This window comes from Callorhinchus milii, unplaced genomic scaffold, assembly GCF_018977255.1.
Source record: "Callorhinchus milii isolate IMCB2004 unplaced genomic scaffold, IMCB_Cmil_1.0 Scaffold6, whole genome shotgun sequence".
NCBI lineage: Eukaryota > Metazoa > Chordata > Chondrichthyes > Chimaeriformes > Callorhinchidae > Callorhinchus > Callorhinchus milii.
The window spans coordinates 26,494,637-26,518,878 of record NW_024704747.1 but is presented as its reverse complement, the minus strand read 5'-3'; the positions used below and the strand labels follow the sequence as shown (position 1 = coordinate 26,518,878).

Sequence of the window (24,242 nt, the reverse complement as noted above, 5' to 3'; positions counted from 1 at the left end):
TGGAGCTGGGATTTAAGGAGAGGGGTGGGGATGGGGTCCAGGGAGCAGGTGGTGAGCTTCATGGAGGATATGGGATGATGACAGAGGAGGGGGTGACAGGTTCAAAGGGAAGGTAATAGATGAATCTCACTAAAGAGTGGAATTTGAATCGGAGTCTCCTGATTCAGTGCATCAGACACTTCGATTTCCACTATTGAGTGATGTTCAGATTGCAAGTATTTGAACATCTTCGACTGGCATGTTCATACACTCAAAGTCAGGAAGCTTTAAGTGAAATCGGTGAATTAATCTGAGGAGTAAAATGGCATCTATTGGGAAACCACCACTCATACAGCATGCGTTAGATAATTAAAATAGTATAACATTAGAATTGGGTAATTAAGTGCATCTTTTTCACTGCATTTTTAAATACATAAGTATCACAAATGAGTTGTGGCAGATGATTGAACAGATGAGTGATCGCAAATGTCAGGTTCCTAAAATACTGTTACAAGTCAACCTTGTAAAGGAACACTCAAACCGCGAGAAAACATTAAACCCGGTTCATACTTACATATATCTTTTGAAAGTGGCATCGTGACAGGCATACAGATAGAGGAAAGGTAACAGACATGTTGAAAATGTATCACAACAAACAATGAAAAATTATTTAGTGAACAAAACATTAATTATGCTCTGATAAGATGAATTAGCCAGTCATCATTAATGAGAATGTACATTTTGTGTAAGTTTTAAGTTCACTTATGATAGATGCGTTACTAGTAGCAAAATACATCATCATAACATTCGAGTCAGCAATGAAACATTCCGCTGACGTATGATCTCTCGCAAAATATTCAATCATGCCGAAAACAACAGGTACTTTTGATTGGGTAAAAGGTGTACGTTAGACTCCTGCTGTATTATAGTTTCTGTTGGACCATAGAGACCATTAAATCGTTTCCACAAATAAATCTTCCCTGCGGTATATTTTACACGTCTTAGCCTTGTTCAGTGAAGGACACATAAATACACAGTAAAAAGATGAAAGAAATTTAACTAAAACAAAATGGTTATTCAACAAGACTAATCTTAACTTTTTTTTCATTTATACAGAAATGTTTCAGGCACCAACTACCCAATCCGACATCTCCACTGATCCATAAACTGCATAATCTCGTATCAGCATCAAGCACTTCCAGGTAAGATGAAGCATATGTGGGATGAAGAGCAATGTTATTAGGCACAAAAGCAAAACTGTAAAATATCTCTTTTTCTTTTAGTCCAAAGAGTGCGATATAAATGAAACTGTTGTTGTTGCCCCAACTCCTAATTGATTCTCTTTCTCAGGACTTCAAAAAGAGTGGAATTCCTTACTTCTTCATCTTTCCTCCTACAATCTACAACCTTCAACCAACCCAGTTGATGTTCCCCAGCTCTGCCATTTGTATTTGAGACATTAAACATTATAGGTGCTTTATTCAGTGCAAGGATCATTGTTTTCATTATCATCATCTAAGTAACTTAACATTACAGCAGTGCCATCAATACTTTACTTACTGTTTAAATGGAACATTCCATCAGGCATTGATTCTGATGGAAATATTGATGAGATTCTCTCTAATTATTAGAGATTATTGCATTACAGGTCACAAGTGAGTGGCACAGGTATTAAAAATATCCTTAGGATCTGAAAGCACTCATCTTTCTCTTTCCGTGTAAGATATTGTACAGTTGGATCCTTACCTCGTGAAACTTGAGAGTATTTATAACCCAAGCACAAAGCCCAGCAGCAGCCGACGACTTTGTTTGCACAAACTCAGGATTGAATTTAGGGTCACTGAGGTATTCCTCTCTTATCGTTTTGACGGTGGCTTCAGGAATATGCTCCTTATCAAAGTTACCAATAGCCTGTATGAATTCGTCTACCTGGGATACAATTCAAAAAGCAAGTCAAACCATTTAAGGACCATTGACTAACAGTTATCTTCTGCTGCATAAAAGAAACAATGGAAATAAAAATACGTTGCCAATACTATATGGAAATATTTCAATCCGAAAGTTTGTTGAAGATTTATTTACACTTTAGTCACTTTTTAACCATCTTAATTTATTATGAGCCCTGTAGCTCAGTGGTTAGAGCACTCGCCTGGCAAGCGAGAGACCTGGGTTCGATGCCTGGCAAAGCGAAACCTTGGGCAAGTTTCCTTACTCCACACACCTATTAATAAGTGGCTGCCGGGTTTCGCCCACAAATATACAGTCAATTCACTTTACGATGTATTCTGTGAAGCGCTTTGAGACGTCTAGAAGATGTGAAAAGCCCTATATCAAATGCAAGGATTATTATTATTATTAATTAATTATTTCTAATGAAGTTAGAACTTCAATAAAATTCCCAATTCCCTCTTTAGATTATGGCTATGACTCCGTCAGAAGGCTATGGGTTCAAACTTTGAACTCCTTGTTTAGGCTGATATTTCAGTGCAATCCTAAGGTTGTACTGTATTGTTGGAGGTGTTGTTCTTCGGATGAAACGGTAAATAAACTAAGGTCCTGTCTCCCTGATCAGGCATTGGGCACCTTTTGAAAATAGAAAGGAATTTCAACTGGCCAACAAATCGCTAATTAGATCGACTTTCAATGATGTTTGTTTGTGGGACATCGCTGAGCGCAAATTGGCTGCCTCGTTCGCCTACAAAATGCACAGTCACTACACATATTCAATGAAGCCCTTTGAGACATCCTCCTGATGTAAAATGTGCCATGTTACGACGACGACAACAACGTTTATAGAGTGTTCCTCACGCAGGTTACCGCCCCAGAGTGCATAATAAATGCAAGGATTATTATTATTTTGGCAAAACAAACTGATCAGAGGCTGAGCACCTTTTGCTAAAATTTACATCCCCAGTTTTTTTTTAGATCTGCATTGTTTTTGTTTCTTTTATTTGTACGCATGTGAAACAGAGTGATTCGATGCATTTTGCTTTTTCAAGGCTGTAGTACCAATGTTTACTAACTTAACAAGGTTGGATCAAAAATAATCATTGTTAATGACTGCAATGAGTAATTACTATAAAAAATGATCACAGATGTGTTTCAAAATCTTGCTCCGGGGGTAAAATATACAAAACTACATTGTTACGGAGAAAAATGTAAATCAAATTGATTAAATTAAAATGCATTAAATCTGGCATTTGTTAACAGTATGAACATTTTAATAATAATGGCCCTTGCAAGTCTTATCTGCATCAATGCTGGTTTGCAAGCTATTTTATCAATTTTCTGTTAAAAAATATTTTTTTGGAGAAAAAAAAAGGGGTTCTATTGAAAACAAAGCAAACTGGTGATCAGGGCACACTCACATTGTAGTGTCAAATAAAACATATTTGCAACTAAACTGCTTACAAAGTATGTCTCAGATTGATGCATATTTTTAGAAAAAGGTCAGCATCCAGTGTACAATCAGAAGTAAAGCCAGGAGAAAAGTTACACAATATTTGATGTAGTAACGTACAATGGATTCTTGCGACATGGAATAAGGAAGAACAGACATAAAGCTTTATATAACAACTGGACTGATTACACAATGTCAGGCTGTAGAACCAGCAAAACTGAGGTTTGGTAACAATTTGCATATATCAAGACACTGCCAGGCATGTACTTGAAGAGGATATATGTGGATTCAACTGTATTATAGGAAGTCTAAGCTACGTAATGTTGAGTTCTCATTTTGTACTTGCACAATTTTATCACGGCAACTCATATTTTCATGAACACATAAATCAATATGCTAGTCATCTTATGCGGAATCAATTATTAGTGTCCTTATAGTGTGAGGAGAATCAATCATAAAAGTCTGTGATGATGACTGCACAGAATAATTTGTGTGTTAATGATTTTGTTTCCAGACCAAAGATTTTTCAATGTGATATTTAGTAAATTTACTTCACTTATTAAGGTTACAGGGCCTTGTCGGCAGAAATAGGAATGTGATCGGAATTCTAGATATGAACTGTACAATAGACAAAATGAGCAAATTACTTCTATACATCATCCACTGTAAGTGCGGGCTTTTAATTTAGGCTTTTCTAAAGAATCAGAGTGAAACAAGTCTGCAAGAGAGAGGCGGAAAAATTATGGATATTTTATTTGCAAGTGCATTCTGAAATGCATTTGGTATTAAAATGCGAAACCTCCGATGATAAATATAGCATTGATTTAGAAAAAAATGAACTCAAAAAGTTCAATCCTTATGCAGTTTAAAAAGACACTAACAATGTTTATCTTCTCCTGCACACGCACATACATATATCTATCTTATATACATTCATGAATCAGTGATGCCCGATTAAAATGCTTACTTCGAAATGGATTTAATAAGGTAGACTTCAATCGATTACTAATACAGTACTAAGCTAGTTTTGTTAACTAAATTCATTAACTTTGCCCACAACATATGCATTCAATTGACTTTACAGTATATTCTGCGAAGCTCTTGAGCCACCTCAACGATGGGATAAGGCCCTATATCAAATGCAAGGATTATCATTAATAATATGATTATATTACCTTATTCAGATATATTTTTGAAGTCTTCCAGCTTCGATCCTTTGGAATTTTCCCATTGGGAGCTAAAAGCACCTGTACAGCAGCCATCACATTGGTGACAACTGCATGTGGATTGGGAAAAGTTCTCAATTCTGTCAGGTTTAACTAGAAACACAGTGCAAAGAAAAAAATTGTAATTGTAGAATTGAATACAAGTCCTATTGAATGAATTCTCGCAGCCAAGTTTCCGTACCCTGTTTAGTGTATTCAAGGCCACATTTGCGGCAGTGAGCGCTGGTTCAGCCTTTGCAAGGTCTTTTTCAGATTCCTGCTGTTGTTTCGACACTTCGGTTCGGATAGCAGTTACCTACAAAAACACATTTCAGTTACTGTAGTTGCCAGAACGAGTTGTTGCTGCCGACGTCTTGATTGGCTTCTTTATTCTTTTAATTTTTAGTTTCCAAAAATACTGCAATCCTCCGTCAATTCCATAGAAAATTCACGTTAAGTGAACATAAACGGGTCTCAAAATAAATTGTAATTCAGTCGGTCAGAAATTTATACATCCATTTTACTATAAAGCAAAGTCAGTGAAACACTATTTTACTTTTATGGTTAACTGGGCTTTACAAAAATGATATTTCCAAAATATAACATTGAATATTGTATTCTTCTGCCTAGAAATGAAGGAGGCTTATTGACCCAGCACAAAATGATGTACTAAAATGCCCTTCAACAGAACAAAATCACAGAAACATCAAGACTCCAGACAAACTGCCCTCAACCTGGTTTGTAATTGGTGTAAACATCTCAACTACTACTTTATCCATCAAAGCAGAAAACACAAATGCATTTACTTGTACGGAGATTTTTTTTTTGAGGAAAGTTTCACTAATAACAGGCCAAAGTTATAATTATGCAACGTTTGTGGAAAAAAAAACTGAAAAACTCAATAACAAAAAAAAAACTGTTAGTTTCTGAGAACTTCATGCTTTTGCGATCTATTCAGGACAACACTGCCATCAGTCATGCATGTACCCTTTGCTCTTCCGCATCTGCGATAGCTTTCTCTTGGTTCAGTTTGTGAGTCTGCTGGCCTATTTGGGCAATCAATTCCTCCGTGTCTTTGTTCCTTTGGTGAAGTTCAATTTCTTGAACAGCCAGTTTCGCCTTAAGATCTTCCACCTAGAAAATCAAAGCAGAGACATTAATAGTTTAAAACACACACACACACACACACAGACACACACACAAATTCAGAATACTGTAACTGAGTTTTTCATTCTATTAGATAATAATCCATTATCATTTGGGTCAGAAAGTTAAAAGCAGTTGGTATCTGGAGAACTATAAACATATTCCTTTGTGCCTCAGTTGAAACAGTTTAATTATTTTCAGTTCCCTATGGTATCTGCACAATTATGCATCTCTCTACAGGTCTAAAGGGACAAAATAAACAGGATGAAAACTGATGAGCAAACGAGGGATGTGTTACTTGGAACTTCACTTTCAGTTTAGCTCTGTAAGTCGCCTTATTCTAATTCTTTAACACTTTCAAATGTTGTAAGTACAATGTTGACTCCACCTCCTCTACATTCAGCTGTGCAATAATATTCAGGGTAAGATTAGATCCGTTTCAAATACTCACTTGTGAAGCTGTCGTCTGCAGTTTCTGAAGGCCATTTTCCAGGCGTTGCATCTTTTGTATCAGTTCTTTTCTTTTCTTACTGAGAAGGTTTCGGTACAGTTTAATTTGTTCCAGGAAGCTTTTTGGAGTGGTGTAATTGTACCGTTTCTCATTTTGCTGATATTTTGCGCTAATGTCATTCACACTGGTGTGTGCGTATGCGATAAACTGACTAATGGACAGTTTCACTTCAGGCTAGAAAGCAAGTAGAATAATGTAAATTATTACTTATTATAAACATTAAGGTGTAATTCATCATAACTTGATTTACATTATTTACATGTAATCTTGTTGTTGTTGTTGTAAACCTAATGCTTCATCCTTCATGTTCCAGTCTTCTCAATGATCTGCAGAAATGATATATACTTAATGAAAGCGTGCGTTAGCTCTATAAATTGACGAAAAATTAAAGTAGTTCTTGTCATACCGATGAATCTTGCTTAAAGCGATTCTAAAATATGTTCTTGTTTGCATTCCTAAATAAACTTCAGTCTGTGTGTCATTTCAACAGATCCTTTTATAGGGATTATTCTAACATGACTGAAATTAAAAAGTTAAAACGTAATCAGTCAGAAAGAAACAATCTAGTTGTTTAGTTATGTGTCATAATCCATCCGACACATTGTGTAAGTGGAATATGAATGCTTGTAATAAAACAGGTATCCATTTCACAAAATGTATATTTAGGGTTTCAAGAAGATGCGATTTATGAAATGAACACCTTACCTCATTCATTCACATTGCACATATATTAACACATAAAATGGCACAAAAACTGGCTGCAATTTATTCAATGGATTTACACAAAATGAAAAATCTAAAACAGTGTGTCCGCCTTCCAAAATAATCCGAGCAAAGTCTTTTTTTATATGTAAAAGTTGCCACAAATGCATTCCATTACTGAAAAATGCAGGAATAATAAAACTTCATTTCAATAGTCTGATTTGAAAAAAATGACACAAAACTCTTTGACACGCCATGCTGTTATACAAAGTACTTTTTTGCCCTATTCCTACTTTGCATGGAAAATGTATTTTCACAGTTGTCAGAATGATGGACAGGAAGAGAATGATCAGACTGCGGCTATTTGCTTGTACCTACGCACAATGGCTCAGCAGGAATCATGGTGTGTTGGTGAGACAAACTGTGTCCCGTTTTTTTAACATATTAAGTTTGTCTCCAGGACACACATGGCTTCACTAGGGTGGCAAACCTCATTCATAATAGATGCTAATCTTTTCAGGGCTGACTGATGACAGCACTTCCTGCCCTTCACGGAATTAGAGCTGGGTTTTATCAAAGGACTCGAACTGCCTGCTAATTAGAGTAATTTCCTTAATCATGAATTATTTATTTCCATTGGTAACTGATCGCTGCGTCATTAATGGGACATTCTAAACCGAGTTTTCACACTTAGCGCACACTGTATCATAAGTGTTTAAAACACTCTTTTTTGCCTCCCGGTCAAATGTGTTGTGCGGCAACTTGCTGCAGTGTTCGACAAATTAACTGTCACTCGGCTTTCCTTATTAAAAAATATGAGCTTGGGAAGCAATTAATTTAAATCAGTTGATTTGAATGCAAATAAAGTTAGAACTTAAGAAACATAAGAACGCATCGAATGAGAAAAAGGTCATTTGCTCCACTAAGAGCACACCTTCTCGAGACCACGTAATATACAATCCTATCATGGAATCCATCAATCCACGATTAATTGCCTAGGGGAGATTTTGATGCACATATTTCCTGATCCCCAAAGGCTATCAAGCTAAAATGTCAGAATATTCAACCATTCCCACATCTTCACTATACAACCCTGGCCTGTTCCTCCTTCACCCCCACCCATCCCGCTACACACACACACACACCACACACACAAAAACATCCTGTACCTAACAAGACTTTGCTCAATGCAAACTGCACCTATCTTTTATAACTTCCAATATTGGTCCGAAGCAGATATTTATCCAATTATTTTTGAGAATCTTAAACTGAGTGTCTGTTCCGCATATCCACCATGTAGGAAAAAATATGCCTTGTAATCTTTCCTCTTGCTTGAGGTTTTCAATTTTAAATGTATGTCTTGGGGTTCTGCTCTACCATTCAAATTTAAATAGTCTGCTTACATCTTTATCGTCTACACCTCTCAGCGTTTAAAAAAAAACCTGGATCATGTTCTGCCCTCAGTCTATTCTCCAATGAATGAGAAAAGTTTGAGCTCTGAAAAGCCTCTGTTAGTATGATTGAAGTTATCCGAACAACTCTTCTCTAAACCCTCTTCAACCTCTCATTGTCCTTTTGAAGGAAGGGCACTCACAACTCCGCACAATGTTCCAAATGTGGTATCAGCAGCAAAGTCTATATTGACGTATTGTCACATGCTCTTGAGTTCCGGCTGCCAAAAAAAACAACAGTTTGGATGTTTCTTAGAAGTTTCCTTACTCCGCACGCCTCTGTTTACCTAGCAGTAAGTAGGAACTTGGTTGTTAGTCGACTGGTGGATCACTTTTCCGGGGGTAATAATTCCTTCAAAATAATAATAATTTGGTCACTTCAATCCACGACTGTTTGTGGGACACTGCTGTGCGCAATTGGCTGCCGCGTTTCGCCCACAAAATATACAGTCAATTCACTTTGCAGTATATATATCCTGTGAAGTGCTTTGAGACGTCTGGAAGACGTGATAAGACGCTATACCAAATGCAAGGATTATTATTATTGTTATTTATCATTTTAATTAGTGAATCGGAGCATTACCACAACAAGCTTTGAGATCTGTTAGTACAGATGTGTCTACAGTTATCATTATAAAGCAACAAAGAGTTTACCTTCAGTCCATCAATTTTTTCAATGAAGCTATGACTGACAGATTCCAGTGCTTCCTGGGGCCATGCATGAAACCAATCAATGGCTGTACAGTTGACCAGGGCTGGAAACTTCCTTGCTCTTGTTCGAAGAGTAAAACCCACCGGTGAGAAACAAAGAACAACCTGAAAAACACAGATTTCCCCCATCCCAATTATATATATATTATATACATTATTATGGGAAAGGAATTAGTATGCACCAGGTTTTTAAAGCAACAGACAGTTTATCCAGGCTTTCCACAAGAATCAAATGATGATTAGAAGAGAGCTCTGCACTGTAGGGAGCATTATACATCAAAGACCGAGTGAGGTAAGGCAAAAATACCAATACTGGTAATCCTGTACTAAAGAAGATAATTTGACCAAGCAGTATACTCTGCAAAGACCACATTAATAGACTAGTTTTATGGGTATGGACTCCAAACACTATTCATAATGGACACCAGCCTGATGGGGAGACTGATGAATAGGCGTCTGGAGTACTTTAAATACTATAAGGGTAGCTTTGAATTGAAATTCCAAATCTGTTATAAAGCAGTCACTGAGGCTACGTACATTGCAGAGAAATGTAATCGAAAACATATGGGACTGGAAATGTTAAAGTTGTCTTTCCTCCCACCATTCTTTGCCAAGTAGCTTAAAATGCTGAGACAAGCTGTTATATTGCTTGGATTTCTGGGATGATGCATTGCCGCATCTCGAGGTGAAATTTTGCAGCGATTCATAACCAGTTTCTTGTGACATGGAATACGTCGTAATACGTTACAAATTTCACCCCATAGCTAAATATTGGATTCGTAACCTACACCAAACATAATTAATTCATGATTCACTTTTATATTACATTTATATTATATTTATTATTAATATAATAAATGTGTTATTTTCTTCTTATTATTATTTTATAATAGTCTTTGATCAAAATAAATATTCGTACATTAGCACAAGTTGGCAGGCCATTGGAGTGCATGTTACTGAGCAAACAATTTCATATTCTAAGGCTATTATTAACTGCCGACTTGACAGTACCTCTGAATATTCTGTGCCTGTTGCACTTGAGATTAACAGGAAAAAGGCATTTTTATGAAAAACTAAACACTTGAACGTTTGAATTTGATTATTCTCAAAAAAAAACCAACAAATGTTTGGCTTTCCTTGATCAGTTTCACTCTTTTAGTTGAGATATTGCAGTTATTATAATTCTTCAGCAGATAGCTCTAACAAGCCACAGTAAACACTACAGTTGAATTTCAATACTTAATGGTAAATGTTGTACTCATTACTAACTTAAAGAAGTTAAATACCAAGTTAAAAAAAATTCAAATTTTTCTTCAGTTAGTGTCATTTTGAAAATTTACATCCATTAGTTCTTACATTTACAAAATAATCTTACTATTGTTACGTGACTACATTACAGCATATAATAATAATAATAAAATGAATACACAACCCAAATTATAGATTTTTATAATTCAATAAACAAATATTTAAAGAGCTTTTCTTGGAATTTAAATATTAATAACAAAAAGCAATATACAGCCTAACCAATTCTATATAGGAATCGGTTGATAAAACGGGCTCTAAAGAGAAAACACCAAACATGGAAGCCGACCTTTAATTGTTGCTGGACTCGGTCAATAAAGAAATGCCAGCAGTTTTCTCTAGTGTCCAATAATCCAAGGCCTCGTAACTCCATTCTTATGGTAGATATAATATTGTCTGCTTCATCTTCACTGAACAAATCTGGAATATCCCCTGAGAAATAGCAATGGAGATATATATATATATATATTAATATAAATCATCTGTCCCCTTTAGTTTTCTACATAAGCAAGCAGCAGAAACCACAACAATATAAAATGTATGTTAACACAAGTAATAGTGAGTGAAGTGATATAGAAGATTACACTGAGACGTCATAATTTCAGGTATCGCTGCTAAGTCCAGGACACGCTGAAAATCCCTCTATTAAAAGATTCGGTGTGGGACAGTTACATTCTTAGCTTTGGGTACTTACTTGTCTGGAAGATAATTAAAAAGATGAGCAAAACCATAAGTTACTTATGTTATATAATGATGACAGTACCACAAATCTGTTGACCACAACCTGAAAAACACTTGTGCTTTTGTCATGCCATAACAATGGTTTGTGTCTGACGGCCCAAGTGAAAGTGAGTAACCATATTGAAAAAAGAATTCAAATAAATCATAAACTATTTGCCACATTAACTTTGTTACTTTTACACACCACATACAATCTACCGTATCGTGGACATGAGCTAAATGTTAACCCCGCGGATCTAACCCTGTCCTTTTTCCATCAGTGGAACATGGCTTCTTTATGCCCTACTCTGTGATGAGGAGATATCGCCAGCAACAATAGTTAATATGATGACAATTAAGAATGAGTTTTAGAGGCAAGAAAAGTTAGAGATAATAAGAAATTATGGAAATATCTTATCTTTGCATAATAGTTTGATTGATAAGGCACAAATATATTTTCTCCACCCATTATGATAATCAATATTACAATACAATTAACTGACTCAACCAATTGCATTTCACAGAGGACCCAGTAGCACAGAAAATATCTTACGTTTATCTCTTTAGGTATCTCCGTATATAACTTGCAATTCTATCCATCAAATTCATTCACTGGATGAATACTTGGCTATCAGTACAGTATTTTCAGCTTTTTTAACCCCGCTTTTGAGAAGAAACAATTCTAAACATGGATTAATATCCACAATAAAAAAATCTAGAATTGGATGAAACTCAAGTAATTTTGTATTTGTGATCACGAGTTCTTTCATCAAGACTCAAATATGTTTACACCTTCATTATCTGCCTCCTGCTTCATTTTAAGTTCCTTGACAATCTTCTTTCAGTAAAAATAAATTATATTCTGTGATTCTGCCTTCACAAGTTAAACGTGAAATAAAACAAGTACCTTTACAAAGCAGTGCTGGTATTTCTACAGAAAGCGTTTGTCAAACTTCATCACATTTGCACTTCAATCAGCTGTTTGTAAAATGGAAGTTTAGCACTGTCAAGTTTGGAGCAAGAATTATTTACGGCTCCTTCCCATATCATAGATCGTCAACTGATGTTAGCAAATAAGATGGTAGCTCTGACTTCCCTCACACAAAACATTTTTTACTAAACACAAGCATCAGTATTATTCTTAAAGCTGACAAATAGTTTTTTTTTCCCCCCTAGACTTAATTTACCCTTTAAAGCTATTAGTCTGGAATTACCCTCGTCATGCTTCTCTGAACTCTCTCCAATGCATTAACCTCATTCTGAAGGAAGGATGCCCAAAAGTCACATAATATTACACATGTGGCTTCACCGATGAATTATACAGGGTTATAATAGCCCATTTCAACTTAGAATCAAATGCCCAAGAGGTACATTCTAGTATTTCATTAGCTCAGTTGATAACAGTTTTCACATTCGCAAGGGATGTTTAGATGAAGATGGTCCTTCGACCCATTTGATCTCATCTTTGCGGAAATACTCATCATACAACCTTCCCACCATAAGATCAAGCAGATTCTTAACTGAGTCCTATGTCCTGGCCTTAAACACTCTCTCACAAAACATTCCAACTTGATTACCTATTCTCCATGTAAAACAAAACTTCCTGGCACCTTAACCTTGTCCTTGACAACCAGATTCTATGACCCCCATCTGCTTTGTCCCGTTGCCTTGGCATATATGGAAAAAAATAGTCATTCCACTTTGTAATGTATTCTGTGAAGAGCTTTGAGTCGTCTCAACAACGTGATAAGGCGCTATATCAAATGCAACGATTATTATGAAAAAATATTTTTTCCTCCAATTTAGTATCTCTTCAAAGAAGGTGATATCTCCCCCTTTGGAATCTGTGCTGGCTGTTATTTAACATATTATTTTCATACAAATTCAATGGCTGAAGTTAAGTAGCAATATCACCTGGTCATCAAACCAAGCAAAGAGTTGTAATAATAATAATAATAATAATCCTTGCATTTGATATAGCGCTTTTCACGTCTTCTAGACGTCTCAAAGCGCTTCCCAGAATATACTGTAAAGGAAAATGACTATATATTTGTGGGGGAAAAGCAGTAGCCAATTGCGCACAGCAATGTCCCAAAAATAGTCGTGGATTGAAGTGACCAATTTATTATCTTTTTGAGGGATTATTATCAGGCGTGTTTCCCCCTGCCGGGAATCGAACCCAGGTCTCTCGCTTGCAAAGCGAGTGCTCCAACCACTGAGCTGCAGAATTCCACAACAGGTGTGTAGGAAGTTAGTCATCACACCCGAGCTTAGGAATGAAGTCCTTAGGAAAACTGTGCTGTGCAAAAGTACCACACGGAGAAGTAACTGTCCTCGAAGTACTAAACTTTGGAGGCACATACTGAGTAGAATGGAGGATCTCTGGGACCTGCGATGCCATCATCAATTATAGCTTTGTTTCCTTCACCATTACTAATTTTTACATCTCTCCTTTGTTATTGTTCTTTGGAAAGATGCCATGTTACCAGAAATAGCATGCTTCTCCCAGCCTCTGCTTGTAGCTCTAATTTAATCAGCGTGAATTTGTTATTATTTTCTAATTTCAATGCTACAGCTCCTCGTGCAGTTTGTTTTATTTCTCGTAATTTTTTTTTATCGGAGTGGGTCGGACACCTTTTCCTCTCCACACTCTGTTATGGAGGCACAAAGATGGGGAGGCAAATCTGATAGGGATGAACGAGAAGAGATCAGGCCAAAGGGAAGGAGAAATCAAGAAACAGAACGGTAGGGAAAGCAATGAGGCGACAGAATCCAGCAATCAGTGAGGCAGAGGGAGTTATGTGAATCAGTCTGAGAAGGAATGTGAGCATGTAATAACAGCAGCAGCCTTCTTTTTGGGAACGCAAAGCTGGTCCCAGAGCGTGGAATCACCCAGAATTTTAAAGAGCACACAAGTGACATAATTAGTTTTCTCAGGATGCCTCTGAAAACGCACATCTGATTCACACCCAGCAGTGGGTGTTTCAGTCTATCCCCAATGACTTGTGCTTCTTTCTTTCATAAAACAGTTTCCTACTGGCAAAAGTATTAATCTCTGGTAAGGTTAGTCTTTGTAGCTGAAGAACTCCCTGCACAAAAAACTCAGATCTAACAATTGGTCAAAATTAAGTGTGGAAATGGAGCCTAATATGTCCACACATCGGAACTACTGGCAGCTTAATGAAGACTGGTACGTCAGTTTAGAGATAAATTGAATAAATGTAATCAGACCCTGGTTCTCTTTGAAACTCCCAGGGCTAAGCTTCTTCCATTTATTAGTAACTATATGTATAATTTGCCGGCATACCTCCCAAGTGACCGGACATAATTATGATATAGTTCCCTCCATTCTACAACAATTTTTTTTGAAATGTATAACCTGCTACATTATGTATGAGAACTGAAGCTCGTAATGTTGGCTGACACTACAGTGCTGGCGGAGGAAGTGCTGCATTTTTGGAGATGACATCCTTTAGGCGGGACATTAAAAACTACGGTTCTATCCGCCGTCCCAAAGGTTCAAGTTGATGTTAAAGATCCCTTTGCCAACCCGTTTTTTTTAAAAAAAAAGCAGAGTAAATGCTTATAATAATAACAATAATCGTTGCATTTGACAAAGTGCCTTATCACTCCTTCGAGACGCCTCAAAGCGCTTCACAGAATATACTGGAAAGTTAATTGACTGTATAGTTTGTGGACGAAATGCGGCAGCCAATAGTGCACACAAGCTAATGTGCCACACACAGTTGTGAATTGAGTGACCAAATTATTATTATTATTTTTTTTAAGCGATTATTACCCCCGGACACATTTTGAGACCTTTTCCTATGTGAATGGCGCTCCATAAATGCAATAAAATACTTATTGTTGTGGCTCACAACATTGTAATCAAAAGCAACCATGAGATGCTACCGCTCTATGAAATCTATGATTGAGCAAACTTTGCAAATCAGCAATGCTAAACATTATAAAAGTAATTTCTGAATAAATTCAGCATTTATTGATTGCGCTTAATTATGTTTCTCTTCCATATTTTAGCGGGGTTCACAAAAGGTGAAGTAATGGATGTTGTACAGCTAATCTTCTCGACCGACCCTTCACCTCTACTAATGAAGCCTATTCACTAATGCGGTGACCTGTGCTCATTTTACATATCGTATGTCGGATCTGTTTTAAGAATGAATATTTCTGTCAGATTCGTTATGCAGAAAATGTGTGTGCCGCTATTAGCAGAAGTATCAAACTGAAGCACTTATCTGAATTAAAATGATCCATTACCTGAAGCCAACATGTCGTTAATTAAAACCAGGAATCGTTCATCTGGTATTTGAGCATCGGTATGAAGGAAAACTGTGCCAATGTTCTTCACGCCGACTTTTATGTATAAAGCAGCAATGTCACTCTGTAAGTTAAGATGATGAGGGGGGAAAAGAAAGTATAATATACAAGCCAAAACTTGAAGACTGAATTGCTTTCAATTTGCTCCACTGGCATTTCTTACCCGGAGGTCATGAATGCCATAGGTTTTGCGTAGTGTAATCTGAAACACCTCCAGTGAACTAAGAAATGCTGCCAGATGACACAGGCTTTGCTTGCCACTACCTCCAACACCAACGAGAAGTGCATTGCCGTGTGAAGCCTCCAAAATCCGACTGATACGGCAGCTGTGTGTGTCAACAAAGTCGTCTTTTTTAGTGCCTTCAAGAGACTCAATTTCTGTCTTAAAAAAAAATCTAATGACCCACCGTTCAAAATGTGAAGTGTTTTCTCTAAAAATAAGAAGCAATTGGAAACAATTTCACTAGAAAGATACACCGCACTTCTGTAAAATGTTTGTGCATTACATGAGCTCATATAAAATTGGAGACTCTAAGTTGCCTTTGATACGTTTCGCGCATCGATGACTTAGAATGCAGCCGTTAGGAGTGCATTGACAGTTTGTGTGAGCCCAAAGGTAAAAAGGAAGAAAAACACAATCAAGTGAATAATATGTTACAAAAGAAATGCATCCTGAAGTGATTTTAAGCTTATAAACTAATTCAGGGTTGAGATGATGGCTGCAGATCACACGAGTTTTAGTTTCATATTCTGAGAAGTCATTTCAATGACATTCCCATATTTCAGTAACTGCCACATCGTCTATATATGTCCTAAATATGGTACTCCCCCAACCCCCCCCCCAAAAAAACACTTAATAGCCAAAATTCAAATGCAGGGGTTTTCAATGTATTTATATTCTACTATCAACAACAGAATACAAATAATAAACATTTTGCCAACGCTGTCAATCTGACAGGTGGAACATTTTGCGAAGGAGTAATAGCATGAGTATTAATTTCCGTTATTCTCCCATCAATTTTAGAAATTGACACAATTCAGCAATTTTCTTCAGGATAACAGTCTGAAATTATCTGACAATTAATTCTAGTGTAATGTGGTGGAGTGACCAGTCTTTGGAGGCCCCACGAGGCGTAGGAACGACCAATGTGGGGTATTCTTGGCGAGGACACAAAGAGAAACAGCCTTATTTTCTTCAAATAGTGTCACGGGATCTTTAAAGTCCAGCTATGTAGGTAGATGGGACTTTGGTTTAACATGACAATGCTAAACTCCAGTTCCCAATAACAAGCTGTGCGGGAGCAGAACAGGATTTAAAAAAAAATGCCATTGAAAGCAATTTTATTTGCAATATATTTAGCAGCACTGCACAAATGATAAGGATGCTCCCTGTAGTGTAGAATACGTACACGTGTTGCATGGCTTCCTTGAACAGGACAAGGTTCATCACTGCGTGCAGTTCATTATAATGATCCAAAGCATCAGTCAGAATTCGATGTAGCTTTTTCCAATCTGTTACTGGCAAATATTGAAGCTCCCCAACGCCTTTAGCAAAGTGGCAGTAAATCAACGGTTTTTGGGTAAAAAGGTGTTCGTCAAATCCCTAAAAGCCGAGATAACAATAAAATAAATCTGTAGCATCCAAGCAAGATTATAGTGTTCACATCTCTGAAGTGACATTTGCTCTACACCCTATCCTCAGGGCTTTTTTGAAATTAAATTAATTAGATTGTTGCCATTGAAAATAATACAAGATTCACACGCTTGATGAACGATTTAAGAATTCCCATCAGACTTTCTGAAAGATAAGAATAGGTAAGAACCGGCTTTTGAAAAAAATACTTAGAAATAATATTTTCTATTGAACAACGATTCAAGAGGGAGTGAATAGAAATCAAGTAATACTGAATTATATTAAAGCAGCAAAAACTATGTAAAGAGGATTTCAAGACCTGATTAAATTATAAAGTATTCCTGTGGTATTAAACGTTAATCTTCAATTCTGTATAAATGCTCAATCTACACAATATAATAATATCAAATACCCCCCCCACACACACACCCAAACAAAATCCTCTATCTTAAATTTGGGTCATACCTCAAAGTATCTTTTTGTGGTTTCAATAAGAATTTTGTAAAAGTGTTCAATATCTTTTTCTTCCATAAGTTTGTCAGCATAGACTCTGGATGATTCATGAAGCCATAAATGAACTAAATCTATAGGCAGCCCAACACATTCTGGGGTTGCAAATAGGATACCCTTGAAACAACAAAATGTCAAATAATTATCCTTAAGCATAAGTCATAACTAGGCATCATGTTTAAAATGTGTCAATTCATATTATGGGTGTTAAATAAATAGTTGGTTAAATTACACGTGATTAGGTTGCCTTTACAAATATATTTAAAGTACAATAAAGTCATAAACATGTTTATTACACTTAAATGTGCTACTATTATTCCTATCATAGAGTACTTGAGTTTTTTTTCTATTTCCACCCCTAACAGGTGTTAAATTCCTTCGTTGAATAAGTACAACTTTGACAGTCTGGTTGTAATGGGAAAACCCCAAAAGTAAATACAATCAAAGTTATTATATTGAGCCAATTCAATATGTTCTACCAGGAGTTTGATTAAGAAGCCCACCACAGAGTTTATCTCTTACATAACATAAGAAAGGCCACCGAGGTGCATCTAGTTTACCTTCCAACTTCCTGGCAATCACATGCACATATGTCCCAAACTACCTGTGCACTGTATCCCATAATGTTATTTCCTAAACAAAAATCTATAATATCTCTTGCTGTCAAGCTGATGATTTAGTTTATTTTCTCCAGTGGTAACAATGTCTGTTACTCAGGTTAAGGATTCCAGCAAATGTTTGTCACTTAAAAATAAATACATTTAAATAAATGCAAGTCCTGCATTAACAGACGTTCGTGAAGACCATCTAGATTAATCGTCGATATTAAACACCTGAGTTATGAAGAGAAGCCAAGAAAGCAGGAAATGTTCACATCAAAAAAGCTCAGCAGGGGTCGTATCGAAGTCTTCATGTTTTTAAGGGTATATATATATATATATATATAAATTAAAAAGCTTAGCACTAATATATTTAACAAGGACAAAAATCGGGGGCACAGGCTCGAGCTTAATAAATGGAAGGTGAGCAAGCAGACAGTTTAATTACTATACACAGAGAGAGCGGTGAATAGACTACCAAGTAAGGTGATGTAGGAAATAATGCCAGAAAATTCAAGGAGGGATTATGTAGCTATATGGCACAGAAATTGATCACTGGCTACAGTGCAGGATTTTTTAGAGGAGCTAGTCAGGTAAATCACAATTATCATCATTTCTGGTCTTGTACAGTCCTATGAACCTATACCAATGTATTTTTGCAATAATGTAATGTCAGCCTTTATGTCTCAGCTTTTGGTTTTGTGTGCATTCATATTTCATTGTGTAAATAATAAGTAATCAAATTCCTTGCAATGTAACCTGAACAATTATTCAGTGAAAATGCCAACAATAATTCCCCAAATGTTTACATCCCAATCATGTATGTTCATTTGTCAAATTGGATTTATAATGTGCAAGTACGAAGGTTAACAGAATATCCACTGGCACATGCAAAATGTATTGACCATTAATATATGATAAACATATAATAATATAATGAATACAATTATTTTAATAGCTTTGCAGTTTAAAAAGCCTGCTTTGCAAGGACAATATTGAAGCTATTACAGTTGGCTGAGCCAGTTTTATGAACTAAGTTAAAGATAACATCAAAATGGTAGATAGATATACCTGGAAAATGTTGGATAAGTCTCGCAGGTTGAAGATATAATGGAACCTTATTGCTGTGGGTAGGAAATTCTGAGTCATTTTCTGATGAAGACAGATTGCAGCCTGAACCAGAGTGTTGCCAGCTTTCATCACACTGTAGCTGAAAATGTACTGTTGGAAGTGAGCATCGAGAATGTTGCTGTATATGGTCGTCAATGCATCTGCTCCTGGGAAATTGACTGCAAATACAGAGAAATGTCTCTGCAAAGCAACAGAAAGATTTAAACAAAAATGCAAAATCATCCAATGTCAGTCACATATTTGAATAAACCAGCAATGTGAACCTCCCGACATGAAAGGTGTAATAGAAATATATATATATATATATAGAAATCTATATTATAAATCCTTTCATCTCTCAAGTCCTGGAATGTGTTGTTGCCAACCAACTTCACTCACTCACACCTGAGACAAAGCTCATCAAAGTCACAAATAACATTCTCTCTCTCTGGTCATAGTCCTGGACCTCTGCGCTGCCTTCAACAGAGTCAACCAACCTCCTCGACCACCTCAATCTCTCCTCCTTCATCCAACTCAGTGGGACCACACTTTCCTGGTTTGAGTCCTATTCGTTTTTGGTGGAAACACTTGGTGAAAAATTAAAACCCTTTTAACTTCTGAGTAAACAACGTTTTCTTGCCACTTACTTTCTTTTCAGCAATTTCCATTTATGGACCACGGTCCAAATTTCCTGAATTTGAAAATATGCCATTTGAAAAATACTTTTATTTCAGGATTTAATACCGAAGTATACATTACAGCAGTGTGTATGCATTATCAACTTCCAAAGTGTTATTCCTGACGGCATTGGCGTTTCACTACATAAACATCAAAACATTGTGTAAAGCAGGTTTATTTGAAAATCCTACCTGTAGACGTGCGTTGATAGAAAAGCTGCCAGCAGTAGGATTCATACAAGTAATGTATTGACAATTGTGAATTTCTTTCAGTACCAATTTTTGCCTGTCATACCTGATTGGAGAAGATAAAAAAAATCAAATTATTCAGAGTTATAGCATTTTAAAGATAGTATTGATACAACTATACTTCTCGAGTTTATCTAAATTCAATAATTGTTAGAAACTGCACAACGATAAGCTAATTGGACCAGTGAAAGTTGACCAGACTTGAAGTACTGGATCATTTCTTAAGGTGAGCTGCTAGAAATCTGATGCCCAGTTTTGCAAATTGTGCATTTGATATACAAAGACACACACACACACACACCACAGTATTATCAATAGCATCTCAATCACTGTCAAACTAAAACAAAATAAAGCTTATAGAGATCCATTGAATGTCTTTAACAGTGGCTATAGTCAAGGTGGTGTGGATACATTTCTGTGATCAAATGTAAGTAAATGCTGTATAAAATATAAAATATCAGATATTTGTAGGGTTTCTAATGTACTTTGAAATTGCAATTGACTATTTTTTATTTTGATTTTAGATTCAAACTCAAGTTTGTTTCCTTTTTGTGCACATATTTTTGTCCCTTACATTTCTCACTAAAAACACTGCACACTGGAAATAGATAAGACTTACCAGTGACTGTAATCAAGGTGTTGTCTTATTAGAGTATGTGGTTGAACAGTACCATAGGTATCTACTTCAGGCATATTAAGATCATCAATGAAATAAATCAGTCTTTTTGTGCCTGGAGGAGCATAATTTCTACCAGCTTTCTTTTCCAATGGTTTCTCGAGCACTCCTAAATGTATCAAAGAAAAGATGAAATTGTAGTGGTGAGTTTGGAGAACATGTAAAATAACCTAAATCCTACTCTTATCAAATGCAAAGTAATTAATTGATAAGTAACTATGACAACTGAAGCCTACAGAAACTGTTCTGATATTAAAATAAAATTGCCCTAAAAAGTGAGTAACGTGAGGTTAGAAAAACCCCGACAGCCTGACAGTGGATAATATTAATTTAATGCAACATGAAAGAACTGCAGACCAGAATATGAATTCCTACCTCTGCTGATACTCTGACAAACACACAGAGGATATTTCCTGGTGTGTATTTGATCTCAGATCAGATGTCAAGTGCAGCTAGAAGTTGAGCTAGTTAGCTGGGCCAAAGACATAGGACAGTAAAAATAGCAGGAAGGAAAATGGTAGTTCCAAGGAAAACCTCTTGTTTACGGAGAGTCACTTGACACGGGTGTCATTGTGATGAGGGTATAAGACACTCGAGAATAATATTTTTGACGTTGGGTAAGGATATTAAGGGATGTGGGGCAAAGGCGGGTATTTGGAGTTGAGGTACAGACCGGCCATTATCTAATAGAATGACAGAACAGGCTTGAGGGGCTGAATGGCCTCCTCCTGTTCCTATGTCCCTATGACCTGAGCCCCAAAGGTGGCATTTAATAAATACGAAGTTTCCAACTGATAATAATACTGCGCAACCGCGCAGCAAAACACATCTCTGTTTAAAGTACACAATTAAGAAATAGAAGTATCAACCAGAAAGAAGACCCACAAAATAGAGACAATTACTGGAGACATACGGTGACATCTACTATACATTTTCAGAGCAGGTTTCTAGACATGGAGCATTTTAACAGTTTCTTTCTCTCTCTACTTCTTGAAAATCTCTACAAAATACTTACTCTGGAGCATGGCTGATGTTGTATAGTAGTTGAAAGGCACATTAATCACCATATAATCCTCAGGTAGTTTCGAAACCTTTTCTGATACAAGAACAGTCTTTCCCACTCCGGCATTTCCAACAAGCATTACTGGCTTCCGCTTTTCCACGAGTAAATCAATTATATATTTCAAGCAAACTGTTTCTGCCGTATGAACCAGTATGGCCTAGACACAGAAAAGAAAAAAAACACACACGGAAATATAGGAATGATCTTACTAGAACATTTTTTTCTGTAGGTTATTAAAACAATGCCCACAAAACCTAATTGCTTCCAAGTAAGTTATAAATCCAAAATTTGAAACCATAGTGAACATTACTAGCCAACAGATCAGATTCACATGGGACACATTATTCAGCATTTTGTATTTTATATGTAGCACAAGAAAGGTGTGTTATAAAGAGGTGTTTGATATGGATTATCTATTAGTGCAACAGCCATAAAAATGAATGTTATATTAGAGGTCATGATATCAGAGCTCCTTGAACACTAAGATTATTGCAATATTTTAGGAAGTCAAACCTGCTTTCACCATTTTAAACCCATCTGAATAAGTTATAACGTTCCTTTTAGAAACCTAAAGTAAATTATATTTGAATTATAATTAATATCTGTAGATCTGTTAATATATCCTGGGTAATGGGGAAAAGATACACAATATATTATTGATATAAGCCCTAAATATAAACCCTAAAATTCTAGAAAATGTATCTTATTCTGTAAAACAAACAGAACAGAATTGTTAGAGAATGAATACGATATTAATCTTGTGCTATTTAGGGAAATAAAGAGATGTGGGGAAAAGTGCTGCGTTAAAAGAAATGACATTAAAATAATGGGCATCTACCAACAACATTGTCATGGTCCAGGGAAGACATTTTAGTTCCGTTTTCTGCTGAATTTATCTGGTTATTGATGTACAGTATTTTGCTTTTCGCTAGTTAAATCACAAGAGTTATCAGGTAGCAGTACTAACAAAGGCTCTTGTTAGCCTGAACCTTATTCTTTCCTTCTGCAGTGAAGATCATATAAGAGTAGCTAAAACAACACCAGTTTCTTTAACGTTTGAAAAAAAGCAGAAACAATGAGTAATGAGATGTGGGTGGACATTCTGAAGGCAGTGCCTAAGAAAGCTAATCTGTAATAGAAAAACTGCTATTTTATTTGAAATGTTTCAAAGTTTTTTTAAAAATTGCAGTCTTTTTTATTTATTCTAATGAAGAGCATTAGCAATGAAGTCTTGCGCAGAGGTAAGCATTGATCACATCATTAATCACACATCATGGACAGTCACAAATCAAGTTCTAACAGCAAGCAGTGAATCAGAGGCAATGAAGCATAAACTCCTTCACAATTTATGATCTCTCAAATTGCATCTTTTCAACCATTAAATTGCAAGATACCATAAATTTTTATCTTCTTCACTTCAGTCACATTATTGATTCTGCCTGGTGGAATATAGAAAAGCAGTAAATCTCCACTGTTGAATTAAATTTGAGTCACTTCTCGGAAAAGAAACTTAAGAGAAAGATCAAGGCTGTTAATTCACACTTAGGAACAAATGATGGAAACATTAAAATTTAAATAGACAACTGGGATTTGAAAGAACCACATCAACACCAATTCTAAGTCATCATCAACCTTGAATTTTTAAGTAACTGCACTTTGTTATGCTGAATTCCATGTCCTACCTCAAAGAAAAGCAACATGTAATAAGGTGACATTTAGTTGGCTGTATGCCAATAAGGCATTACTTAATCTTTGTTTGAAACAACTGAATAAGTCATTTTATTCTGTGTGAATATTTTTTCATTTCACGGCATTACTTTACCTTTAAGGCTGCTCTGTTAGTACCTACCTGTAGAGGGGCATCTGGCTCCATTTCAAAATTTGGTACTTTTTCCGTCCACGGAGTGAATTTTTTAGTGTCAGGGTCAACAAAATAATCAAAGACTGTCCCTTGAGATGGGAATTTGATGGCTCTCATTTTTTTTGTCCACCATTTACTAAACTCCACTCGGTAATTGATTAGCTAGTTAAAGAAAAAAAGTGTTTACCATTAATATTGCAATGATTCCGTTCATCATTGCTGCTATATAGACCAACTATCAGATAGCCCAAAGGAAAGCCACCATCAAGTTCCTCCTTCAATATAAAATAAGAATTATACGGAACAGAAAGGGCATTTGACCCATCAAGTTGCTCCCTCCAAAGGATATGCAAATCCTATCCATCACCTCATCTCACCCAGTCTATGGGGAGAGGA

The 24,242-nt window shown here is 36.1% G+C and overlaps 1 protein-coding gene across 1 annotated transcript in view; it reads right to left on the bottom strand.

Annotated features, from left to right (window-relative positions):
- Positions 1-24,242, bottom strand: part of LOC103176578 (dynein axonemal heavy chain 11-like) — a 91,469-nt gene that overhangs the window by 28,427 nt on the left and 38,800 nt on the right. Inside the window, exons 45-60 of the mRNA XM_007890210.2 lie at positions 23,835-24,008; positions 21,938-22,142; positions 20,866-21,031; positions 20,190-20,292; positions 19,282-19,521; positions 17,567-17,728; positions 16,878-17,071; positions 15,632-15,794; positions 15,409-15,532; positions 10,700-10,842; positions 9,049-9,210; positions 6,182-6,415; positions 5,572-5,718; positions 4,787-4,900; positions 4,555-4,698; positions 1,726-1,908 (exon numbers count right to left, since the gene is read on the bottom strand). Of these exons, the coding sequence (XP_007888401.2) occupies positions 1,726-1,908; positions 4,555-4,698; positions 4,787-4,900; positions 5,572-5,718; positions 6,182-6,415; positions 9,049-9,210; positions 10,700-10,842; positions 15,409-15,532; positions 15,632-15,794; positions 16,878-17,071; positions 17,567-17,728; positions 19,282-19,521; positions 20,190-20,292; positions 20,866-21,031; positions 21,938-22,142; positions 23,835-24,008 (2,658 nt within the window). The remainder of the gene's footprint in view (positions 1-1,725; positions 1,909-4,554; positions 4,699-4,786; positions 4,901-5,571; positions 5,719-6,181; positions 6,416-9,048; positions 9,211-10,699; positions 10,843-15,408; positions 15,533-15,631; positions 15,795-16,877; positions 17,072-17,566; positions 17,729-19,281; positions 19,522-20,189; positions 20,293-20,865; positions 21,032-21,937; positions 22,143-23,834; positions 24,009-24,242) is intronic.